The sequence below is a fragment of the Labrus mixtus genome, chromosome 6 (genome assembly GCF_963584025.1).
Source record: "Labrus mixtus chromosome 6, fLabMix1.1, whole genome shotgun sequence".
NCBI classification, from domain to species: domain Eukaryota; kingdom Metazoa; phylum Chordata; class Actinopteri; order Labriformes; family Labridae; genus Labrus; species Labrus mixtus.
Window position 1 is genome coordinate 9,015,120 of NC_083617.1, and position 25,808 is coordinate 9,040,927.

Below are 25,808 nucleotides of genomic sequence, written 5' to 3' on the forward strand. Positions count from 1 at the left end.
CCGATGTGAATTCACAGACTGGGATATATATTACGCCGTTGTGGAATCACTTTAGATGTACAAAGACGTATTGACGGCAGAGCTTTGTTGCAGCGCTGTTGTGGTATCACGCTCTTGATTAGTTTAAGACGCTGCCATACAGAAAGTGTTGACGCTTGTCTATGATAAATTGAAGAAAGTTTATTTTTATTCCTAAAGAAATTTCGACAGATGCAGTGTACACCTAGACTAATGATTGACTACATCTGCACCGTAGGTACTTATTTAGAGACTGTGCCTTTGTTCTGCTGGATATTGTTAGCGAGGTATGGATTGGAAACTGTCTTCAGTTTGTTTTTGTTTTTTTTTTCCAAATCATTGTCCTATTACATTTAATCAGTTACATTTCTGCAAAAAATACAGTCATGAACACCACAACACAGGTGAATGTTTTCACTCTGTAGTCTGTATTGATGAGTTTGATGAATTGTTACACTCCCTACTTCTTTCTTTATGTATTTCAGTTTTTTTCTTTCATCATCATACTTGTATTTCTGGATGTGTGTAAATAAATATTTTGTGTCTATGAGTTTTCCAACACACTCTTTGCCCATGAAAATGTCAAAGGGATTTAGCATGCACATGTCCTGATTACATCTATGATGCTGTCTCAAAAAAAATACTATACCTTTATTCATATTGTGCCACAGATTTCAACCATATCCTTGCTGCTAATATACTCCTATATAATAGACCGTCTTGGAGTGCAGCATGAGCTCCTGCCTCCATTCAACCCCCTCTGACTGATCACATTCATAAAAAAGCTGCACTTGACAAAGGTGCTAGTCATTTGTCTGAAATGGGAAATCACTCATGCTATGAGTGATCATACACCATGTGTGTGCGTGTGTGTGTGTGTGTGGATGAATAAGTGTGTGTAATACTGCTGATAATAAAGAGATAATTCCAACACTCTCTCTCTCTCCCCCCCTTCTACTGAGGCTGGGCCTTTTTGCCCCCTTCATGACATACTCCACTGCTTTCATATTCCTCTGCTTTTCTTTCTGAATGCGTATTTCTTGCCCCACTTCCCCCAGCGTGTTTGTCTCAGGAAAGAGAGGTGGGAATCAAAAAAAAACAGTGTGAGTTTTGTAGACAGCTTCCTCCAATTTCAGCATTGTTTGTAGAAGGATTATTTCATTTTACTCCGCTCTGATTCGTGGCACTGCGGTTTTAAAGGACAGTTGTGATGTGAACAACATAATTGGATGGGATAAGCAGTGCTGAGAGGAGCTGATTAAGATGTTTTGGGAGACAATAAAGATGCATCTTCAGCGTGTACATGTTGAAACAATCACAGCAGCAGCCCGGAAAGTCTAAAAAAAAAAAAAAAATGTAGGTTAGATGAGAAAAATCACTTTTCTCTACTGTGGTTAAACTTAATTTTCTCCAGTCTGGATGTAATCAGTCAATCTGAAGTGAAGTAAGAGCTAAAGTGTTTCTCTTGGTATGATGATACGACAAATTAGACTTTTATTTAGATAAAGAACGGGGAGTAGGGGAGGATGTGTGACTTCTTCTGCCATGTTTCCACTGAATCGTAGTCTGTTATGCAACACACACACACACACACCCCCCCCCCCCCCGAACATGGATGGGGGTGTGTGGTCGTCAGCATGGACAGTCAATCAGGTGGATTGACTTCTTATCTCAGTTACAACGCCCACGACCGAAGTCACTTTTCCACCTCACTCATTATCCTTTTAGAACCTGAGGGCCTGTCTCTTAATTGACTAACAAAAGAGCAGCTCGTTGGTGGGAGAAGGATTTGTGCGTGCGAGTATGCAATTGGGGAGGAGGGTGGGGGAGAGGAGAGATTATTGGGCAAAAGAGGCCGAATTCTCATCCCCCCCCTCCAACACTGCTCCTCCTCCTCCTCCTCCTCCTTCTTCTTCAGTCCTGGCTCCGTGTGTTCGGGACAGCAGGAAGGGAAACTGGAGGAGAAACAGTTAATCAATAGCCACAAGGTCAGACGGCCAGCGCCGGGGCGGGAGCGTGCCCTGTTAGCGGTCCGTGGAGCTGCCTGGCTTGCTGAAGGGGATTTGTAGCACTTGTCAGGGGCTTAAAGGAGCCCTCTCTGGACCACTTGCTCCGGGTGGAGTAGAGTGAGAAAGACATGCTGATTAGCAGCAGGAGAGGGAGACCTCTGCTGGATGCTGGGAGACACCACAGCAGCGCGGAAGTAGGCCACCCAAAGTTCTGGTCAGATTATGCGTGGTCGGTGGTGGCTTTGTGCCCTGATGGATGGTAAATTAGCTGTTTGGTGGGGGGGGGGGGGGGGGGGCTTTTTTTTCCTCACAGATAGTCTGCAACCGCTGCAGCATCATGCCCAAATAACCTGAACGGAGTCATCCTGCTGCCTCACTGACTGTTTGACCACATTGGTTGGCTCCAGAATTCCCCTTTACTCATTCCTGAAATGTATCCGCTGTTGTTTGAGAATTTGTGCAAGTGCACTCCGGGTAATTCTACTCTGCTAATGCTTAAGCTCAGAGGATTAGTAATACACTCTTATTCTGAAGGTGTTCCTTTGAAGTTTTACCTTTTACGCTTAATCAAAGTGAAGAACATCAGCTTTTGTATTTACATGCTCTTTGGTGTGTGTGTGTGTGAGTGTGAGAAAGAGAAGGAGACAGAAAGAGTGTGAACACTTGCTACACTCTTTGTAAGATAAGCTCACCAGACTGAGCCTACCACATAAAAAAAAAAAAAAAAACCCTCCCCAGCTGAGCCCTGCGCTTCTATCGTCTTTCGTTTTCTCGATCTGCTTGTCACAGCGGGAGATCTTTGGGGACCCTTTATCAGTACTGAGCAGCTTTCTAGAGCCCCCCCCCAGCCCCCCCACCTGTGGCTTTCTAGTTTGCCTTTTGTGTGGAGGAATGCGAGGCTGACCAGCATGATGGAGATAAACACAGAGGGATGTTGAGGGGACAGAGGCATCGCAGGCAAAACCAGCACGATGCCTCTTAATCCAGCCTCAGCCTGCTCTGCTGAAATGGTCAAGAGAATTAAGCGCAAAGCTGGACTTCTTCTTCTGTTGTTTCTCATCAACGACATCAAGACACAACAAAGAGACGCTACATCTTATCAAGTGTTACGTGTGCGCAAATTAGTTGCCTATGAAACATCAATAACACTGGTTGCAAATATTATTAAATTGAGTACAAAGTTTTAGACAGTTTTGTCTTTTTTTTAAAACAAACAAAAAAAATCTGTCCTGCTTTGGAGCCTCTCATTTTCACATGTTTGCCAAAAAATACATGACACACTGGAGTTGGTTCAAGCCCTTCAATGAGTCACTTTCCTTGTTTGTGAGTTTGTCAAGCTGCTAAAAAAGCTGTTTGACTTACGAGGCTGCGAACACTTAACATACAAGACCTGACCAAAATAGAAAAACCTGTTCTAACAGACGTGTGTCTCTCCACTTCTTCTTCTCCTTCTTCTCCTTTCGCAGACTAAAGAGCTTTTAATGGCGTCCCGGTAGAGACATCAAGATGAACACGTTACCGTCGATGGACCGGCACATCCAGCAGACCAATGACAGGCTGCTGTGCATCAAACAGGTGTGTATGAAGCCTCGCGTTGAGCTAGCCCTGTGGTAGCCTTCAGCATCTGTCAGAACCGTGCAGATAGAGAGGTTCTAGGGGGGGCGAAGACACAAGAATCCTCTTTCTCCTTTCAGCGCCATATATGGACTTCAGTTTATCTGGCCATTAGCTGCAGTCACACAGATCATATTGCAGAGGGTCAGAGAAAGAGAGAGAGAGGTAAATTTGGCAGTGAAAACAACTTCAAAGCAACATAACTGACTCTCCTTCTCTGACTCCCTGCGCTCCTTTACATCACGTTCCTGACGCATGCTGGCCCTTGTGGGTTTTTTGTTGTTGCTTAAATGTTGCATTGCCTGCCAGCTTTCAGGAGACTCCTCACAGGCAGATAGAGAGGGAACGACACAGTCAGTCAGTCAGACATAACCCAGGGCTACCGCCTCTGCCTGTGATTAATAGTCTACAAGAACTGGCTGGCTGGCCGTGGGCTCATTTGTTTATACTATGTGGGTGTGATCTTTTATATCTCCCAACATCCATGCGACACCATGCCTTACAGTGAATCGGCGACTGATCACACTTTGAGCTTGTGATTATGAGGTGACATATCCCTCTCTCTCCCCCCCTCCCACCTCCTCAAACTCCTGAGCACCCAATTATCTAAACAGGCTGAGTACTTTGTATGAAGTGTTGAGCCTGACGTCAACATCTCTGGAAAGAAATATTTCAAGCTTTTCTTGAATGAGTAGAATTCCTGCAGGATTGACACTACTCACTTCACTAAGTCTCCTCAATTGCTCTCTCAGGCGTCACTGATAAGCCCTAAATAGCCTGAGTTAACACGTCTGGCTTAATAAAGGCACTAATTGTAGTTCGGGTTTATGTACTCCTCGGCGCAGGCTGTAATAGAACTCGTAGTAAACCAGACTTCAAAGGCGGAGAGTCAGTCAGAGCGTGCGGCGGCTCTGCCAGCAGGGTGTTGTTTCTGTTTGGGGAAAGCCGCTGGCAGGGCGCCAGGTGTTGTGCTGCTTTTTCATGCAGCCAGGTAGGCACAGCCACAGCCTGAGCCTGCACTGGCCCCGAAAAAGTGGGCAGGTAAGTCCCATCATCTTGCTGAGGACGGTATGTCAAACGTCTGTCTCTTTGTCTGCTCAAACCCCGTCAGTGCTGCTGCTGCTGCCTTTTTCTGCTCCCTCCCCCCCCACCCCCCACCACCCGTCATGTTCTTGTCCTCATCCTACCCTGAACAGCAACAACAACACAAGCAGCTCAGGCCTCCTAAAAAAAACAAAACTCCACCTCTCTCCCCTCACACCAGAGTCGAGGTTGTCAGGCAGAGTCGGTGGCGAGTGCTGCAGCAGGAGGAGCTGTGAGTTCAGATGCAGACAGACAGCCCCTGCTGTGCCAGTTCTGATTCCTCTCGCGCTGGAGGCTGATATGCCTCCCATCAAGCAGCAATAATGCCAGATTATATCACTCATCTAGAACAGGCTCTTCTCCGCCTCCTCCTCAATCTCACTCGGCAACAGCATCTCTCCCCGCTGCTCTTCATGGTCAGTCAAACCCCCCTCCCCCAGTCCACAGCTACCTCTGTAAAGGCTAATCTTCACATCAAAAAAAAAAGATGAGTCACTCAAGGCCCCTCTCTTGAAACTCATGATATCATTGGAGATTTTCTCGGCAGGCGGGTCCCAGGCCTGACACGTTAGGCCTGGTTCACACCCAAGAACCCCTTTTGTCACACAGCTGCCCTTTGAAAAAAAAAAAAAAAAAAAACCCTGCTCACCTCTGCTGCCCCCTAAAGACAATAGTGTACCTTCTCTTCACGAACACACAAAACAAAACGCTTCAGCTCCAGATGAGAATAATAAACGCTTTCAAGTGGGCTCAATCTCGCCCAACTGAACGAGCTGCAGCTCTGCGCCATTTCAGAGCTATTAACCTCCTGAGCCGTAGAGAAAGGGAGCCCAATTTTAAAACCGCTTATTGTGTCCTGCCAGCCCGAGTAGCCTTCAGACACTGGGAAGAAAAGACTCGACTGTTTCAGGCCTCAGTGAACAAGCAAGAGAGACAGACAGAGACTGAAAGAGATTAGACAACACACCAACGGCGCACATTGAGTCCGCACACATAGCTGCCAGGACCAAGGTTGTTTTTCTTTGTGAGCAGCCAAGGCAGCCAGTGGACTTGCGGTGCCGGCTGAGGCTCTGTTACACTCTGAAAACAGGCAGTGAAAGAGGGGAAGAGAGAAAGGAGGAGTGGAGGGAAAAAAAGAGGTTTGGTTGCCGTGTGGGTCACGGGGGCGAAGGCTGGGTGTTGCCAAGAGAGATTAACAGGAAACACTGGCATCATTGTTGGTATGGGTGTGATCTTCTTCCCACAATGCATCAGAGGACTGAGTGGGCGTACACTGGAAGGAGTCAAGGTCCTCACAGGGTTGTGCAGAAACACAAGACATTAAATCAAGGCAGTTTGGAGGGAAAGAGCGAGGCTGCAAAACTGTTTGGTTTCACTGTTTTTCCAATTTGTACTGAATGTGAAGAAAAAAAAATAATGCTCATTATTTCCCATTGTTTCTAATGGCCGTCTTGTTCCTCTGTGTTTGCACAGCACTTACAGAACCCGGCCAACTTCCACTCGGCGGCCACAGAGCTGCTCGACTGGTGTGGAGATCCCCGGGCCTTCCAGCGACCTTTCGAGCAAAGCCTCATGGGATGTCTCACGGTACGCAAACAATAATTATGGTTTTTTCCGCTTCGGGTTTTTCAGGTACTTTTTAAGGCGACGTGAGCAAAACAATAATTAGGAAAAAAGATGGACTGATGTGTCCACTTCTGAGGAGTGTTGCCGTAAATTCTTTTTTTTTTTTGTTTTGTCTCTTTAATGATTTTAGTTGAAACAGTTGGTGGCAGCCTACAGTCACAAGTTTGTATCCAACACTTATTAAAGGCTGCATTTCAGGCTGTCAGGATCCAGCGACACAGGTTAAAGTCCTTGTCACCCACTGCTTCTCTCCACTAAGCGCTACACACACACACACACTAACACACACACACACACATGCAACACACACTCAACAAAAAAGAGGCATGAACAGGACTGTGGCTAGCCAGTAACCCCTGGCTACAGCCTTTCAGTTCACCAGTTACCATTCATTGATTTTGGCTCAGAGCCAGGGAGCGACCCTGCACCAGGTGTGCGAAAAAAAAACCTCACACATACATTACACACACTCACACTTTACATTACATACACAGTCACATGTGTGAAAAGAGGCTTTGGAGCAGAGAATTGAAAGTTTCATGCGTTTATCGCCGAGATCGGTCACACTGACACACAGGGGGAAACACTGAAGGAACATTGTTCGCAGCTGAAGTGGTAGCGTGAGCAAACAGATAAATGCTCATTAATGTGCAAATCACAATAAAAGCCTCTTAAAGGCTGATAAAGAGCTATACAATGGAGGCCACCACTGAGATCCCTCTCAGCATGGGGCTGTTTCCATCAGCTAAATTGTTTCATCAGACCTCCGAGAGCTAACAGCTTCTTATCTGGAGAATTACAGCGCACAACAAGTCGGTTCGTTCTTTAATCGAGGATTCTTTCTACGAACCTCGCCGGCTCTGTATCAAGAGCGCCGAATTGAAACGTAAAGATGACTGTGCATATATATCCATCGTGACATTTCTGTTCGCTGAATGGAATTGAATGTAAGGCTCATATGGAGATTCCTCCCCCCCCCCCCCCCGGCATTTTGAATAAGTGGAGGTCAATCCTCGGATCCTGGGTGGACTGTCGGCTCCTGAGTCAATAAAAAAATGACATGAGGGAGCTGTTGCTGCAATATTAGCTCTGTCTGCTTGACAATGTTAGCTTGTTTTACTTTATCTTGTGGATGGATGGATGCATGGACTGAAGTACCTTTGATTCTAAACTGGGAAATTGTTAACAGGTTATTGTTAGCAGGGTTATCGGAACAGATAAAACACCTGAGAAATGAATACTGAGTAAAAGAGTAAAAGAAAGAATTGTATGCAAGCAGACATTCTTCTACTCAGCAGTAATAAATAACAGCTTCAAATATAGTCGATCTAAAATATGACAAAAAAAATGAGTATTATAATCATAACTTATCATATACGTAGGAAAAACATCATAACAGAAAAAGGAAAATGTATATGTTTTATGTAATATTTGCAGTTATCAAGTAAAGCTTAAAACAGATGGACAGTCTGCAAATACAGTCTATAAATGCAGCTCAAATATTTAACAAATACTTAAGGGACACAGGATGTATTAAAATCTTAGATACAGCCTGCAGACTCCACATTCATCTCAGTGGGAAAGTGTGAGAATGCTTTTTGTCTGAACGCTAATTAAGACACAATTAAAGACAGAAACAACTACCCACTTACTAAAGATTAATGATTGATTTGTGCACTTAGCCAACAAGAGATGGAAATGTTGTAGAAATTCTCCAGATCAGTACCCTTTTTTTTTTTTTTTTTTTTTTTTTTGCATGGTTCACTTTAAATCCTGTCTGTTAAAGTGTGTTTTTCAAAAGGCTTCAAAAGATGAAGAACTGTTTTTATTGCTGGTTTTTTTGTTGTTGCATGCTTTATCAAGTGCATGCGGATATCTGTATCTTTTCCTGCCTCTGGTACTGCAGATTTTTCAAAAAACGCCCACTTAGTTCATTAGGAACCGTCGCTCACATACGGCTGCTTCAACAACAAGCAGAAAGAAACCACAAAAAAAAAAAAAAAAAAAAAAAAATCGCTTTTTTTCTTCCTTCCTGCTACACAAGCAGACACACCAGAATCTGAATGGCCCAGTAACCCTGCAGCCCCCTCTTACAGCACAGTTTTCATATTGACAGAATATGGGTTCTGGATGTACATCCTCCGAGGGAGATTAAAGATGAAAAAGAAAAAAAAAAAAAAAAAAGGCTTATGAGGTGAAACACTGCTAAATCCGTGTTGAATCTATGCTAGCCTCTGTAGCTGGCTGCCTGCCCTCTGCAAACTGCAGGGCAGACTCACTCGCGCAGGAAATTAAACGATTGACAACAAACATGATTCGAGCGTTTGTCAGAGTCGTCACCGTTTGCATAATGTGGTCGGGGTTGAAAAGATTATGTCGCGAAGCGCTCATCCCTGGAACGTCATCCACACATGTCTACTAAACAGCTTCAAATGCACGTAACGTGATTAACTGCAACAGGGGAATTAAACAGCAGCGTCTCTTCATTAAAACCACCAAAGAAGGCGTCGTGTTTGTTGAGTTTATTGACATGGTTTTAATAGTTTTTTCAGCCAGTGTTCAGAAGAACTTTATGGCTGCTGCTTGCTGTGATGTTGGCTCTCTAAAAAGACACCCCTTCTGACCTTGTTAACTGTTATGTGCGTTTTGAGGTCAGAGGGAGCAGAGGAGTTGTCATCTGTTAACAGATAAAAGCGAAGGGGGGGTTTCCCCTCCAATAATGATTTACCCCTGTCTCCTGAGTCCTGTTTAACATCACTCAGCATCCCTTAAACATTGTAATAGAGTCTGGGAGGCTCCTGCTTCATGTCCCATAAATTTACAACCTCATTTTGAAGTCATTAACATGCGAGGATGATACGGTCCTACAGTTTTGGGGGCGGTTCCTTTTTTAAAAGTTGGAGGGAAAAGAAGAACCTTTTGTAACCCCAAAACCGCAGCAAAACCATATTTTACATACCGGTTTCCTACACTTGCCTGTCTTCTTCTGGCTTCACATAACCATTACCCAGTGGGGAAAAATGACTTAATGCCTGATATTTCCCCATTTCCACGGTGTGTTTGGTGAATAGAAGTGCCAACCTTTACCCAGGAGAAGATCTCTCTTTCCGTTTGTTTGAGGCTAACCTTTCCGAGACTTCCCCTCGTTGTGCACAGTGACTGTTGTTTGGCTCGCTCGCCTCTCTCTTTGGAGGTCAATGGAGTCATCATGCTCGTCTTGTTTGTCAGTGGAGCGATCCAGACTGCAGACTCCACGTTTATCTCCCTGCGTCTGTGTTTGACAGTGTGAGTGTTTATTCTGTGTGTGTCTGAAGCAAATGAAGTTCAGAGATAACGGTGGCTCCAAATATAAACACAATTAAGAAGGAGTAATGATTACATTCCTTTACTTAAGCTAAGTGTTTATTAAGAGGACACGCAGCATGTGAGATATCAATATCATAGAGTATTGTATAAGAAGTGCAGTTCAAGACAGATGGATTAGTTCATTAGAAAATAGATACAGAACATAATGATATACAGATAGTTGTTTAAATGCTAAACTTAAATAACAGCAGTAGTTCTCTTTTGAGTTTCTACCTGTGGCGTCTAGGGGCGGCTGTGGCTCAGTGGTAGAGTTGGTCATCTCTCAACCAGAAGGTCGGGGGTTCGATCCCCAGCTCCTTTCCATTGTGTCCTTGGGCAAGACACTTAACTCGCTCCCGCAGCTTCGTCTGCAGCGTATGAATGTGTATGAATGGATTAGTTAAAACTCATGGACACTTTACACAGCAGCCTCTGCCAGCAGTGTGTGAATGGATGTGAGTGTGTAGGTGTGACCTGTGGTGTAAAAGCGCTTCGAGTAGCCAGAAGACTAGAAAAGCGCTACACAAGCTCAAGTCCACTCACCATTTAGATGGCTGAATTGGATTTAGCGATCATCTGACACCATAGTTCCTTAGGCACCACAAAAACAATCTGCTGTTTTCAGGTAATTGATCATGTAACATTATCTTAAAACATATATAAGTTCGGGGCGCGCTGGTGGCGCAATGGTTAGGGCGCGCGTCCCATGCATTGAGGCTGTCGTCCCGCCTGTGGCCTCCTTCCCGCATGTCGTTCCCCACTCTCTCTCCCTGGTTTCCGACTCTATCCACTGTCCTATCTCTCTCCATAAAGGCACAAAAGCCCAAAAACAAATCTTTAAAAAAAAACATATATAAGTTCAAGAAGAGAATCTTATCTAAGTCAAAGTTATTTTTTTCTGAACAAATTTTATCAGACCAAAAAAAAAAAAACAGATTATAAGAAAGTAAACAACCCACTGATGAATAATATTACATTGACTTGTCTTGATGCAAAACGCAATATTCTGAAGTATTTCTACTACTATTTGATAAATTATAAGTCAAAGTTTGTAAAACGTTTTCACCTTTGATGACATGTTTGTTAACTTGATATTTGAGAGTTAAAAAAATGGTATGGACACGTCTCCTGTTCTCATGATCCATTGCCGTGTCCCTGCAGGTGGTGAGTCGTGTGGCTGCTCAGCAGGGCTTTGACTTGGACCTGGGCTACAGGTTGCTGGCTGTGTGTGCTGCCAACAGGGACAAATTCACTCCCAAGTCTGCAGGTAAGATCTGACTTTCTTTCTTTTTTCCTTATTCTGTTTTTTTTTTACAGCCCAAGCAGATGCATGCCTCTATACTTCATCCCATTTATGCCGTTGATGTGCAAGTCAGTTGATGACACAGTGCTCATTGTTCCTCATGCTATAACTGTTCACTTTTTCATGACATTCAACACAACAAATGCTTTGAAGTCATGATCCAATCAGAGGTGACTCACGTCTCATTCTTCTTCTGACACCTTGAAATGCAACACGTAGCTGCTTCTTATGTTTTAAGCAGTTTAAACTGACATACTTTGTCATTTGCAAATGACTTTGTTCCTTTGAATACATATAAAGACATTGAAGTGTCCCATGAATCTGTGTTTCGGACATTTTTAGCTATCTACAAACAACCGCGCCCACAGACATTACACAAGAAGCCCATAGGGCATTATAATGTCAGATATTTTTAGCCCGCATTAAACATTAATGTGCTATTGAGATGAGCTGTCTGGGTGGTAGCATCACAAAAACAGTCTACTCAACAGTCTTTCCCACACAAACCCACATGTGCAGACTGCATGCACACACACACACACACACACACACACACACACACACACACACATGCAGTGCGGAAGAAAGACAGAACAGAAGCCCCTCTCTTACGACGTTTATCTATCAAATCCAACCCCTCTGGATTCAAACCTCCCCTCTCGTCTTGCTCCCACAGTCCTGCAGGAGCGGCCTGTGCATGTGCGTTTGTCAGAGTGAAATGTGCAGAGGCTAGAGAGAGGAGAGAGAAAGAGGAGAGATGGATGGCCTGGGAGGTGTCGCTGATGTTTGCTGGACCGCTCACTCTGCCTGACAGAGACCTGACAAAGCTGTACCCAGCCAGTCAGAACACAGATAAACCTTAGTGCGGCTGTTACATAAATGGGAGTAGCGGGAGCTAAATATTTGGATTAAACTGTCTGATATTTTCTGTTTTTTTTGTGAGAAGACGACGTGTCAGGGTTTCATAACACACGCAGATATTTTAGGCGGTGTTGTGACTGAACAAACAGAGGGCAGAGAGGCATCACTTTGTCTTTTACTCTCATTGCTACTATGATTCCGACATTTGCTCAAGCTAAATACCCTCTTACTGTTGTAGTGGGAAGCGTCTTGTTTGGAGGAAACTAAAGTGGTCAGACAGACGTCGGTGTACAATATTGATCGCTGTATTTCTCTCTCTGTCTGTGCTCCTGTGTCGGTGTAATGCGATTGTTTGTCCAGGCACTGCTGTCTGTCTGCGCCCGCCTGACAATCGGAATCATCCTCAGGCCGGCTGATGGTTCTGGGATCTAATAGAAGACAGCACAGGGGTTTCAGGAAAGAGCTGTTTATGCATGGTGGACAAATGGGAAGTGTAGTGTGATTATGCGGGGTAGTGGGGGGCAGGGGAAGGGAGATATGATGCAGCCAGTCATAAGAAGAGGAAAGGCAGGCTGTTTGGGGGGTGGGAGGCAGATGTGACTCAGGGCTGATCTTACTCACCGCGCATCCGTCTTACCTCCCTTACAAGGACGTCTGTCTGAGAGAGCAGACGGGGGGGCGACAGAGGAGACGTGATGCACACTTTAACTCAGACAAACACGCAATTGTCTTACAAGTGCATCGACGAAGACGCAGGCGAGCTTTTATTGCTCTGTTAGCTCTTGTCTGTACGGTCTCGTTTACGTTCTACTGTCCGTGTAAGTGTGTGTCTGTGTGTCTGTGTGTGTGTGTGTGTGTGTGTGTGTGTGTGTGTGTGTGTGTGTGTGTGTGTGTGTGTGTGTGTGTGTGTGTGTGTGTGTGTAGAACGTGCCTTCTAATTGTGCAGCCCCAGCACAATCCTCCCCGACAGCCCACAAGGCGACAGAGGGCCACAGATCTGACACCTGAGAGGCCCACACGAGGGCCGGGGAGTCTGGGATGCTCTCATGGGGGGGACGAGGAAGGCTCTTACGACGGATAGATCAATCACAGAGATGCTTCCTCTCAGAGCACCGGTTATACAGGACATTGATAAAGCAATTATTGCTACCTCACTTTTTTTTTTAAACAGTTTGACAACTTGAGCTATTTTAAATGGAAGCGGATGTTTGGAGTGAGAGCAATTACTACACACTGGCTGCTGCGGAGTGCATGCACATACAGATCAGGCAGAAATGTTAGGAAAACATTTTTTAAAAAAAAGTGAAGATACATTTGAGAAATCTACAATCAAAAGAACATTTTCCATCCTGTCTGAATAGATACGTCTTGTGCTTTTCTTTTCATTTGTACATGTGTTTGTCTGTCAGTCTCTTCACGCCACATAAGAGAATCCGCAAACAAACCACAAATGACCTAAAGTTGCACTGCTGCCCCGCGAGACCCGCCGAGCGACATCAGGAGATTTTCAGCAACAGCACAGTGCTGCTGATGAGCTGTCTGCAGATTGTGACCCCGCAGTGAGGCCTCGGGGGGGATTAGTGTATTGCTCTAATCTGGAATGAGCCAGAGAGGGGACTTGCATACTGTTAGGTGAGCTAGCATTAGCACTGTTAACCCTGCTGCACTGCTTTAACGCTGATAGCATGTTAGCAGCTAGCATTTACCGGTTTACTTCACTTTCTTGACAATGAGCAACTTCCCGGTTTTGATTTTTGCATATTGAACTTCTTCTTCTAAAGTCATTGATGAAAGTGTGCAATTTGTTTTTGTTTTTTCAAATCTTCTTATGTTTTCCAAGTCATAATCTGCAGTCTGAGATCTGTTGCCCGACAATCACACACAACTATACTAGCCTCTAAACTGCTGCACTGAAGTTCAGCAGACAACAAATCAGATTAGCCTTCGTAATCTATCGAGGGTTTTAGCGTTTCCTTCCTCAGTGAATCTGCCTCCAGGCTTTGCAGCACTTTGTTCTCTTTCTTCCTGAAGCGCGAGCTGCAATAATAAACCTCCAGATTACCATTATGACAAGTTAGGCACTTATTATGACAACTTTCCTGCCTCCTCTACTCAATGATGTCACCTACTTTTTTTTTTTTTCTTTTTTTTTTTAAGGTTTCAATGCGATGCGAGTACATCTTTTGACTCAGTTTTGTGTTTTATGAACATGACTCAACTAGCTCTGGATTATAAGTAGCTGCTCCCTTGGAAGGATCGCTATGTTCTTTGAAAAAAAACAAAAAACGGTCTTTAATGTTTTTAAGTCACCATGCAGGTTGCTGCTTGTTGTTCCTCCACTTAGAAGAAACCCTGTTACAATCATTTACGTTGGCATCATGTGTTATCAGAATACGCACACGAGTTTAAACTCAAGCTGTTGTGGTAAACCAGCCGGGACTTTTTTTTTTTAAAGATTCCCTTTTATCTGCAGGAGGGATAATAGTCTTTGATGTTTGTGTTGTTAGTTTCTCTTCTTCCTCGGCTGATTAAGAATGAGTCTTTGAAAAAGGAAAAAAAACAAAAAACAAAAGGGATAATATGATGTGTAGGGCATAGTTTTGTACTAGATGGTTTGGTAAATTCCACCACCCACTCACAGCTGACACTGAAGAGAAATAGTCCCGGCAGAGCTGCAGAACTGTCAGCGCTCGGTCAGTCAACAGAGCGTGCCGCTCGCAAGGCGATCACATCAGGAAAACAACCTCTCTGCTGTGTCAACAGTGACGGAAAAACTTCCAGGGTGTGGCTGTAACTCACCCCGTGTCCTGTAAAACACACACACACACACACACACACACACACACACACACACACACACACACACACAGAGTTCAGGAAAGAACAACACTTCAACAACTGCTATAATTCAGCAAGCAGTGCAAGAGAGTGAAAATAAGTGCTCCCATTAGACTTTAGACTTGTTTAAGCGCCTACACACACACACACACACACACTTTCCCTCTCTTCCTACAACATGTCTTCCACTTATCAGTCTCAATTTACGTCCACTTGATTGATTCTCTCACCCCCGTCTTTCCTTCCGTCTTTGAGCTGCGTGTGTAGAACTAGAGGAAGGTGTAGGCATCCTTTGTTACTGACCCAATCAACCTTTACAGACTTTTATATTTAATTACTGCTGAGTAAGAGCAGCGCGCTGAATTATTAACAGGGAAAAAAAGGGGTTATTTTTAGTGCGCGGGCTTCTCCTCTGACACTCTCCAGCGGTTCGCCTTAGATGATGAAACCCCTCTGCAACCCCCTAAAACTACATTCAGAACTTCACTATTAAGTTTATAGAAACAAGGCTCATGGGGAGCTACTTTATTAGTGTAGCTTCTTCTTCTGCCGGGGGCTCGTCGGGTCTTCTATCACTCGCCACTTAATTGGTTTGGTTTACACAGTTGCAAGTAAATTCATTTTCTTAATATCCCATCTGAGCCCATTCTGCACAGAAGACTTTGTTCTTGTCAAAACCGGATGAGCAAATGATTCAAATCCTCCTTTTGTTCAGGGTTGACTGATCTGGCACTCACACCTCAGGACTCAACCCCCACACACCCACCCACCCAACCACCCATCATCCCCCTTTAGGTTTTTTTTTTTGACACACCCTTTTCAAGTTATATTTCCAACAATGCCCCTGTGTGTGTGTGTGTGTGTGTGTGTGTGTGTGTGTGTGTGTGTGTGTGTGTGTGTGTGTGTGTGTGTGTGTGTGTGTGTGTGTGTGTGTGTGTGTGTGTGTGTGTGTGTGTGTGTGTGTGTGTGTGTGTGTGTGTGTGTGTGTGTGTGTGTGTGTTGGATTTTTTTTTTTTGAGTCTGTCGCTGACTGAGCGCGTCTGTCACACAAAAAGACAACTTCCCCTCCGCTGTCACAGAGGCCAGTGGGCTTTCCCCGACTCTTCTGCTGCGCCGCACATTGCGACTTTTTGGTAAGGAGAGAGAGAAAAATGACAATTTAGATCTTTCTTTTCCATTTATCTGTTCTTTTTTTTTGTTGTTGTTGTTGGTGGTGGTATGGTTATGTAAGGGGCTGGTGAGGAGAAACTGAACTCAGATTCACCCTCAACCTGCTTCGTCTTTAATTCAGCTTGTACTCTGCTTCTCTCTGATGTGTGTTGTAAGTTGGATTTACAAAGTTGCCTCTGATGAAGACGTGGGGGATGTTGTCAGATTAGATTGTCCTGCAGGCAGGAATCCCCTCTCTGATAAGGCTGATAGCTTAGAGCCTTTGTAAAGATTGATCTTTACAACTCATACTTCCTTCTTCTCCCACTTCCTTTTTTTTTCATGCATTGGCTCTCAGCCAGCCTGCATAGCATGTTAAGCTCCACCCATGTATGCAAGTTTGCAATCTGAGCTTGCTTTTTTTGCTTGTTTCTTCTGGGTTTTTTTTTTTTGTGCCCTTCCTGACAAATGGCAGGCATATTGACGGATTAGGCATGTGTGTTTCTTCGTGTGCGATAGCAGTTTAGAGAAACAGAGCGATGAAGCGCTACATTGACTAGCCTGGGCACATCAATAACAGCACCTCCTGACAGAGGTGAGAATCACTGGAATATCTTACCTGCTCTATCTCTACTCCTGTTTGTCTGCGTCGGCTCGCTGTCGTTATCTCTTCCTCTCATCCTCCCTCCTCCTCTGCTTGTCTCCTCTTCTCCCTCTGTCTATCCACCCCCCCCCCCCCCCCCCCCCCCCCCCTCCTCCCTGCTGTCTCGAGAGTGTGTTGGAGCCGGTAGCAGGTACAGCAGGAGCCCATTAGTGCACAGCCCTTGCTCTGATTGGATGAGCCGGAGAGAAACCGGGAGACTGCCTCTGAATAATTGATGTGCATTGTGCAGACGCTGGACAAGGGAAAAAGACAGATCAGAGAGCAAGGGAGGAGGAAGAGAGTGAGCAAAAGAAGAAAAAAGAAAAGAGAGAGAAAAGACAGGAGGAGTAGAGAGAGAGAGAGAGAGAGAGGAAGTAAGAAAGAAAGAGTGAGGAGAGTAAAAGGATATGTGCAGAGAGTGAGAGTGATAAGGCGCAGGCAGGAGGCTTGGGAGCAGCGAAAGCTTTGAGAGTTGCCACCGGCCTCTGCGGGAACAGGAGCATTTGTGACACTTGAGTCTTTTCTCTGCGCTATGAAGGGAATGAGATGAGATGTGCAGGGACTTTGCTTGGCTCTGGGTAAGTGTGTGTGTGTGTGTGTGTATTCCCACTATCCATGTGTGCATCCCTGCACAGAACTGTTTGATGTGTATTTGTGTGTGCATGCATCGGGCAGGATCAGGGGTTAACAGGCCAATGGAGCAGTTGAAGTCGAAGAAGATTAAGTGGAGTTGCAAAAAAAGGGCAGCAAAGTAGCTCGATTATGCACTTTTAAGAACTCTAAATATAGAACAATTTATTATTTAAACTGTGCTTTTGACATCACTTTTGCATCTGAAATTTAGGCCGTGAGTTAAACGGGCTCGTGTGAGTGTGGTCGAAAAAAAGCACTGGCTGCTCGCACAAGACAGGATCAGGACAGATCAGCTGACCACAGGTTGACCTACATGCTGTTCTGTCATAAGGCTATTCTGTGCAGGCTTTTGTGTGCGTGCGTGTGTGTGTGTGTGTGTGTGTGTGTGTGTGTGTGTGTGTGGGCAGTGTGCGCAAGCATACTATGATTTATTGGCTTGTTGCTGGGCTGTGTAGGTCAGAGTAACAGCTTAGGTTAAGGTCATGTTTTAGTCTTTTAAGGTTGGTCGTTTCAAGAGTCAAGTCTGGGGATGAAGTCTGGGTGTTTAAATTGGGGTTGTTTTGAGGGGACTGTGGGCCTTGCTAGGTTTTAAATGTGGTGCTTCTCTAGTTCTTCAAAAGATAGAAACACAAACATATGCAAGTCTATCAGTCTGTATTCAGTTTATTTTGCATGACAAACCCATTCAAGTGAACTAATTAACACACAAAAGTGTCCGTCTTTCTACTTGGTGTCAAGCCCGTGTGTGTCCTTGGTGTCTTTCTCAGCATCACGCATTCAACAACTTTTCCCACCTAAGGAGCACATATCCATGTTGGTGTTTAAGAGTGCCAGTGTGTTTGAGCGTTCGTGTTTCTACGTCAGGAGAAGATGACCCACTTTCCACTGTGGATTCTTTTTTTAAGTTGTTGACCTGTGCTTGGGGCCAGAGCCTGTCTGCCTGTCCACTCATTAGAAGAGAGAAGAGGAGTAAGAGGAGGAGGAGGAGGAGGAGGAGGGGGAGGAGGAGTGTAGTCATGGAAGGACAATGCAGTTAGATAAGCGCACGGACACATTTGCTTCTTGGTTTTGAATCTTCCGGTGGTGTTTAAAACCATTTGATGCACCTCAAAATGTCTCGTAACTGTAAATAAAAACTCCATTACACGGATGAGGAAAGGTTAGCCTGGCAATAAAAGAGACACGATGCTGCAGGGCTGTTCAATCAGTGTTCAATCTAACCTTAAAAACTGACAACTTAATTAGCAGAGGGTTCGTGCGAGCAATAACACGATTGTCTTTTGACCTATGTGGGAAACGCTAGAACACAATACGACTTCCAGTTAGCTGTTACGGAGCCGCAGCACTTCCTGTTCGGCTGAGCCGCGTTGCTAAGTGCTAAAACCGTCTGCATCCTCAAAAAACCTCACCCACGGCCACATGCAGCAGCTTTCTACTTCCTCTTCCTGTCTCTGGCTCCGAAGCTCTGTTTGTACACCACACACCTCCTGAGCACTTCCCATCAGGCTGTTTAGTGACTCATTCATGACATTTGACTTTGAACTGCGCGTGCACGGTTTGTTTTTCGCAGCTTATTTCTGCTTTTATTTTTCTGTGAATCATTGCCATGCCGGGCCTCCCCCCCTTTCCTGCCACCGAAAAAAAAGCAAGTTGTGTTGCATTCGTTTTAGCTTGAAATCTTGAGAAAGGAATTTCAGGTTGGACAAACTGATGGCAGGTATTGATAGCAGCGAGGGTGGAGCAAACAGCAAACACACAACCCCCCCCACTCCCCCACCCCAGGGCAAAACACACCATTCAGGATGCCGTTCAGGAAACACTTGTGAAATTCTTCAGCCTTGTTAATCACTTCAATTTGCATTCAATGTTCCTGTTGAGGTGTTTTGACAACCCACGGCTGCCCGTCAAGAACTTCCTCCTCTCTCTAATTCACCTGTAAAAGGCCTGCAGCTGGAATGTCATCACTTTTTAATCACCTTCTTATCTATTATGAAACAGCAGCCCGGAGAAATCTCAGAATCCTTGATTGTGTTTTTCACCCTAATGATTTCATTGGAGGAACAACAAGAAGAGTGTGAGGTTAAAAGACATTATATCGCGAAAGTATGGAGACAAGGAGTGTGTCTGCTTATAATTAGGCGTGTGATATTTGCTAGTTCCCCTCCAGTGGTGGGGATCTGCACGTAGCTGATAAGAGCAGTTCATTCACAGCTTGCCGTTTCTCTGATGCTCGTTCTACTCGTGTGAGGAGCTTTGCCGTATACTTCACAAAGTGTAGACACTGACTGTGTTTGTTTACTCACCCACACACACCTCAGTTGCCATATTTACTTTCCTTTTTTTTTTTTTTTTTCTGTTTTTCTACGTGTGCTTGTGTCTACATACCTGTGTACCAATGTGTGTTTACATGCCTTACATGAGTGCAAATGTGCATATTTACTGTGTGACTCAGATGTGGATATTAGGTGTGTGTTATCGTGGGATCGTTGTGAAGCTTCTCCGATGCAGATGTTGAAGGTCGTGACTCCAGGCTTTGCTCTGTAAGCCGGACACGCAGACTCACAGAGCACATGAATAAAAAGATATACAGACCACCTGTAATTCATATTCCAGCACTGATGTAGGTCAAATCTAAGGGTCAATGCTGTAATCTCTGTCATAGCAAATGCACCTAAAGCAAACCTGTAGTGCTGTGCGAGGGGTGTAGTCTGTTATGTCACTCCATGCAGGGTCGTCACAGAGTGCAAAATATACCAATTTAGCTAGAGCAGCAATGGCTGGGCAACGGACCAGGGGGATTCGTTTTCATCATATGTGTTTGTTTATTTCATTGAGAAATTATCAGGATGTAAGAGTTAGAAAAACATTACAGCATAGCATTGGGAAATGTACAGTAAAGAGAGCCTCAGGGTACATGGGCAGAAAATGACCAGATAGTTTTTGATGCTCACAAGAAACTGTCTGGTCCACACTGGACATTATTGTGCATTGACTGCTTTGAAAGACTCCAAGTAAGAATCTGCTGTTGTCAAATTTTAACGGCAATTTATTAATTACCAATTCAACTTTTTTGGTGCTAATTGACACACACAAAAAAACGTTGCTGCAGCGGTTTCAGAAATCAGTGTTGGTCAGATAATAATCATGTAAACAACCCTAATTTATTCATATAGCAACTTTCTTACCCCAGGTTACAAAGTACTTTACAGCAACAAGTATACAGAAGTATGTCATATATTTAAAAAAGAAAAGTAGTAATTCTATAAAGTAACAGAAATTCACACACAGGGTGAGATATTCTCCATAAAGTGATCTAATACATAAAAAAACACACCCTCTCAGATGACTCTATGGCGCGGGGGGGGTTGCTTGTGCAGGAAATTGGTTAAGCAAAGATGGAGACATAATAATGCTATTTCAAATAAACTGAAAATATTATCATTTTAAATCCAATACATGCTGAAAGGTTTTCCTTTGGGGATAAAATTCGCATTTAGAAATATTACAAACTGCAATCAAACACATGCTTTGGAAACACTTTGCATATCAAATTAAGGACAAAGATTGTAGGAGTGTTGTATTTTCAATAAGGTGTTGTGATAATGATGTATCGTTAGGCCTCTGGTGATTCCAAAAAACAAAACAATCATTGTTCTCCGAAATACTTCTGTTTCTTTTTAAAACGTGGACATAAAGGAATCTTGAGCTTTGCATAATAGTGCTCGTTCTTCTCAATCCCTGACTGCTTGTGTGGAAATATGACTCATGAGAATGATCACTCCAAGCTGCTATAAATACGACTCTTCTAAAAGAGGTATGATTTTTTTTTTTAAGCAAGTCTCCATCTAGCTGAGTTTAACTCAACTTTCGACCAACACAACAGCAAAAGATTCACTATTCCGCACCGGGCGTCCGACATATTGCACCTTCAGTCAGATCCAGCCTTCATTCTGCATCATGTTTGGTGTTCATGCTGATTTCAAATGACTCTGCCCCGTTTAAAAATGTGTAATTTGAACCCCACAGAAACCAGCACCTGCAGGAGATGTCAGAGTGACTCAGGTAGAGCTATACCCTCCCTTCTGGGCTGCAGCATCTCTCTTTTTTGGCTTGTGACCCACACATTTCCCGGGGAGGAGGGGACCTGCCCACTCCCTCCATCTCCACCTGTCCCCTGTCTAGCATCCTCTCCATCCATCCATCCTCCCTCTCTTTTCAACGTCTGGTGCTCAGCCAGAGGTCACTGATGGAATTCTGTCAAACCGGCCCGACGAGGATACGGAAGTGCAAAATTAAGGGAAACTAATTTACCAAAAAAAAAAAAAAAAAAAAAAAGACACCCCCCCCTCCTCCCCCTCCAAAAAAGACACAATTCAAGTTAGAGAACAATTTCTATGTGCTAAGAGTTAGCTTCATTAAAAGCCCGGGTTTTGGTTGAGTGTGATTTCTAACACTAGCTGTCTCTCTGCAGGGCATGTTTGAGTTGTTCTGCCTCCAAGCTGTTGAGACTAAAGCCCATTTGATATGCTCTTCCCTCTGAAGAAGTTGGCTGAACAGAGAGGGGGCAGGATGGGGGATATCATTGACTGCTTAAATGGCTTCCATTACACTTCTGCAAAAAAGCATGACTTCTTTATTTTGCAGGATTTTATATCCCCTCCATATCGTCTTCTACATAATATTCTGTACCCACACAGCTAAGACATACCTGCCAGTGTTTTTTTTTCCCAGACTTCTGCATATTATGATATATATTATAAATTGCTTCTTTCTTTTTTTTTCTATCATCCCACACATTGTCTCAGAAGGCTTCTGTGTCTAGTGCTGCAGTGTCCATGCTCAGAAAAGTGTAATTCTTCATGTAGTATTTTCTCTTTGTCTGTCTTTATATATTCCAATTTACAGTAAAGCTGCATGCGTGGTATTACATGTCTCAATCAAAAGCTGACGTGGAACGTGTAGGTGATCAAATGTGGCTGAACAGCCAGGTTACGTGATCATTCAGAACCAGAAGTGACTCGAGGATGTACTTCCAGGGTGGTGAGGAGCAGAGAAGCTACATGTAGCTACAAGAGAGAGGTTTTGTTTCTCGGCTGTGCTCGACAGAAGTCTACGGCGCCGATCGTTGCTCCTACTTCTTCTATCATCCAAATAAATGCGGTTGACAGTCACATTAAATGTCTCCTTTGTGACGGATTGGCTTGGATTCAGCAGCTAGAATGTAAACCTTAAACCCTTTATTTAAAGTTTTGACATATTCTGTGTTTGACAAGATTGATCAGTGTCTGCTCAGTGGGGCCTTCATACTGTCTGGCTTTCTGTGACTGTAACTTACAGGTCAATTTAGTCATTTTGAATTGTTTTTTTATTTTATTTTTTAAGACTGGAGTTGATGTTTTTAACCTGGGAAACCAGTGTGTGTGGCTGTTTGTTTGTTTGTTTGTTTGAAGAACTCCCTCTGTTGTGTGTTTCTCCTTTTTCCCTTCACTTCTGTGTACAAGATATAATGTACATATATATATATATATATACATACATACATAGTTATATGAGACCTTTATTATTCATAGTTTAAAAAACAGCACTAATCTATATAAGTGCAGCCACCTGTAAATGTCTTTCAAAAAGAAAATAAAAAAATAATTTCAAGTGAATGATCAAATGAAAAAGTGCAGAGTGGAAAGTGTAACGTTAGTGGAACCCAGCAGAATGACTTTATTCCCATACTACATTTGAAATCAGTTTTAAAACTTAGAGTGTAGTTGCAAAAAGTAGTTATAAATGTTTAATAGGATGTAAATATCATTACCCACACTGGACTACAGACACTCACATGTCCAGCTATTAGATTTGGTATCAGGAAGGTAAAAGAGGGACAGGGACATCATCTATTCTTCATCGTACAGTAGCTGTCATTCATCAAACCAATTGAGACACGAGTTGTTGTTTTTTTTTTGTTTCTTTTTCTTTAAATTACCACATCAGTCTCTTAATTCTTGTGTTTCATTTGAGGAAACCAAACACGCTGCTGCAGATGCTTTTGAAGAAAAAAAACCCGTAGTAGCAGTATCAGCCGGTATTTGGTAATAAACTTTCGCGAGCACATGTGATGTGGTCATGGTCTCTCTGTAATGTGCTTTCATGTTTCAAGTTAGCAGGGTGTGTTAGCAATGTTTCATTCTGCAGGATGCTTGTATGCAAAGCAGCAGTAGACACACTGAGGATGTTCTGCTTCACACTTCAATCATGTCAGGTTTCTATCTGCAAAGCCGGGTCACCGTTTGGCCCGCTAACTTTATTATTTTGGACTGCACACGTTTAGAGCGTCTGAGAATCAGATCGTCAGCAAGCTGTCTCGATTTAACCCGCCAAACGATATGCTCAAAGGCTTTCTAACCACACACAAATGCTTGCGCACACGCGGCACTATCAGGGTTCAGAGTAATTAGCGTTGGGGTTTGCTTGTAAAAGAGGACTTGTACACCCACTCTGTCATTAGTTAATGGGCCTTGCAGCCTGTTACCAGGGCTTACTCCGGCTCCCTGCTGCTCCCAGAGGGGCTGAGGTGAGGTGAGAACGAGCCCGGGCTTCTGCTATCAGTCAGCCATACCACATTAAATACAGCCTGCGTGAGGAGGGCCCATATGTCTCGGGGCATTACTCACTTAGAAAGCTGCAGCTTCTAAGAAACTGAGCCGTTCGGAGAGGGTTCAGCAGAGTTCCCTGAGAAATAAGCTTATGTTCTGCTCTCTCTGCCGGCCGGGGACAGGAGCAGACCAGTTGTTATGGAGAAGCCTCTCTGTGTCAAAGCCCATTAAAGAAAGTCCAAAATGAACTCTGTAGACCTCAGTCACCTGGAGCAGGAGACATCTGTTTAAAGGGTTAAAATGCCTCCTTCACTCATGGATACATTCTGATGGCTCTGCTTGTAGTTTAAAGGTATGACTAGCCTCGGTAAACTCAATTACCGGATTTGTAATGGGCTGCAGCTTCTTCTTTAAAAGGTATGGAAACACTTGTTAAACATCCCTGAAGAGAGTTGTCTTAGATGTGGTGGTGTGATTTTCATATTTAAATACACACAGCCACAACTGTTGTTATTAGGAAAGAAAAGAATACGACATGCAGTAAGTCGTTGTTCGGATTTGTGACTTAAGTAGACATCTACGTTATGTTATGCCGTCGGGGCGGGCAGTAGCTCGGTATGTAGGCACTTGGGTTGGGAACTGGAGGGACGCCGGTTCAAGTCCCGGCGCGGACGAAATCTAGAAATTGGTCTGGAAGCTGGAGCGTGTCAGTTCACTTCCTGTAGCATATGCGTGTCTCAAAGATTAAGCCATGCAAGCCTAAGTACGCACGGCCGGTACAGTGAAACTGCGAATGCCTCAACAAATCAGAATCGAGCCGAGGTACCGTCGAGCAAGGCACTCACCCCCACTAGGAGCGCTCACTGTGCGCAGCCCCCCCCTTACATCTGACGTCTTGTGGCTGTTTGTGCATTTGTATATCAGCCTATATGTGTGTAGCATGTTTAACAACAGAGTGTAAAATTCAATTTCCACTTGCAGGATGAATGAAAGTATTTCTTAACAGCTGTTATGTGATGTTACTGTGCAAACTTGCAGCTAAATTGTTCAGCGTGTGATAAGGTGCCTCCAGGCAACACTCCACATACGCCTTCTTTAACACACTGTATCTACAATCTCTCTACCTTCTTACCCAACTGTAAACTGTCATGTCAACACATTATCAAATAACACTGACGTTCTGCAGAGCTGCTACTTGATCCTCCAGATTATACAGTGTTTGGGCAAAGCTAGACAAGAATCACCATTAAACATTCAAACTGCATGCAGACAGACAGACAGAGACGGAAGGGGGAATAAAAACCCCATCCATTCTTCCCTCTCTCTCTCTCTCTATCTGTGTGAGGAGAAAATCTAGCACCGCTCCCCCCCCCCCCTAACAGAGCTACATCTTTGATCTCGCCTGCTGCAGAATTTGCTCAACATGTTAGCGAAGTTCTTATTTGATGGAGTTGTGAATCGATCGTGTGATTGTAGCTCTCAGAATTGTTTTCAAGTTAGCATCGCGTCGCTCACGCACTTTTTATTATTATTATTTTTTTTAATTCAATCATTTTAGTTTGCTTTGTGTGAGCTTCTCTACAACTGTGGAAGCCAACTTTAGACTCAGTGAGGCTCTAAAAAAAAAAAGTTGGCCTTGGCTCCTCTCCACCACCAGGTAGCTGTAAATGACTTCACTACAATGCTTAAGTGTTCATAAAATTCAGTGAATGGCACGGTGACAATGACAAGCAGGAGACTTTGGCTTCCTCTGTGCGCTTGGCATCTGATCCTCTCGCTCTCTATTAGCAGTAAGTAAGCAAAACACTTAAATTACATTTAGCAACATTTTAGAGAGGCGGGTCATAATAGAACTTCAGGATTATTATCAGAAAATGACTGAGAGGACTGTGGGTGAATGCAGCGTGTCTGATATGAGACGGGCATTTGAAGCAGTGTGTGGGGGGGGGGGTAGTCGTAGTTGTGGGCATGTGCTGGTGTTGGCAGCTGCTTTAACACAGGGGGACTGCGAGGTGGAAACAAGGTCATGCACACTGACTTTACTAAGCTTGCTAAACATGAACATTGCCCTGAGCAGACGCCGCTGTATTATGAATGAC

General features: G+C 44.1%; 1 protein-coding gene across 3 annotated transcripts in view; it reads left to right on the forward strand.

Annotated features, from left to right (window-relative positions):
• Positions 1-25,808, forward strand: part of zmiz1a (zinc finger, MIZ-type containing 1a) — a 118,027-nt gene that overhangs the window by 78,144 nt on the left and 14,075 nt on the right. For 2 of the 3 annotated variants that reach the window (XM_061039871.1, XM_061039869.1), the window contains exons 3-6: positions 3,494-3,602; positions 6,198-6,311; positions 10,857-10,962; positions 21,149-21,184. In XM_061039871.1, the coding sequence (XP_060895854.1) occupies positions 3,534-3,602; positions 6,198-6,311; positions 10,857-10,962; positions 21,149-21,184 (325 nt within the window). In that variant the 5' untranslated portion in view covers positions 3,494-3,533. The remainder of the gene's footprint in view (positions 1-3,493; positions 3,603-6,197; positions 6,312-10,856; positions 10,963-21,148; positions 21,185-25,808) is intronic. The other variant, XM_061039870.1, reaches the window with a different exon arrangement.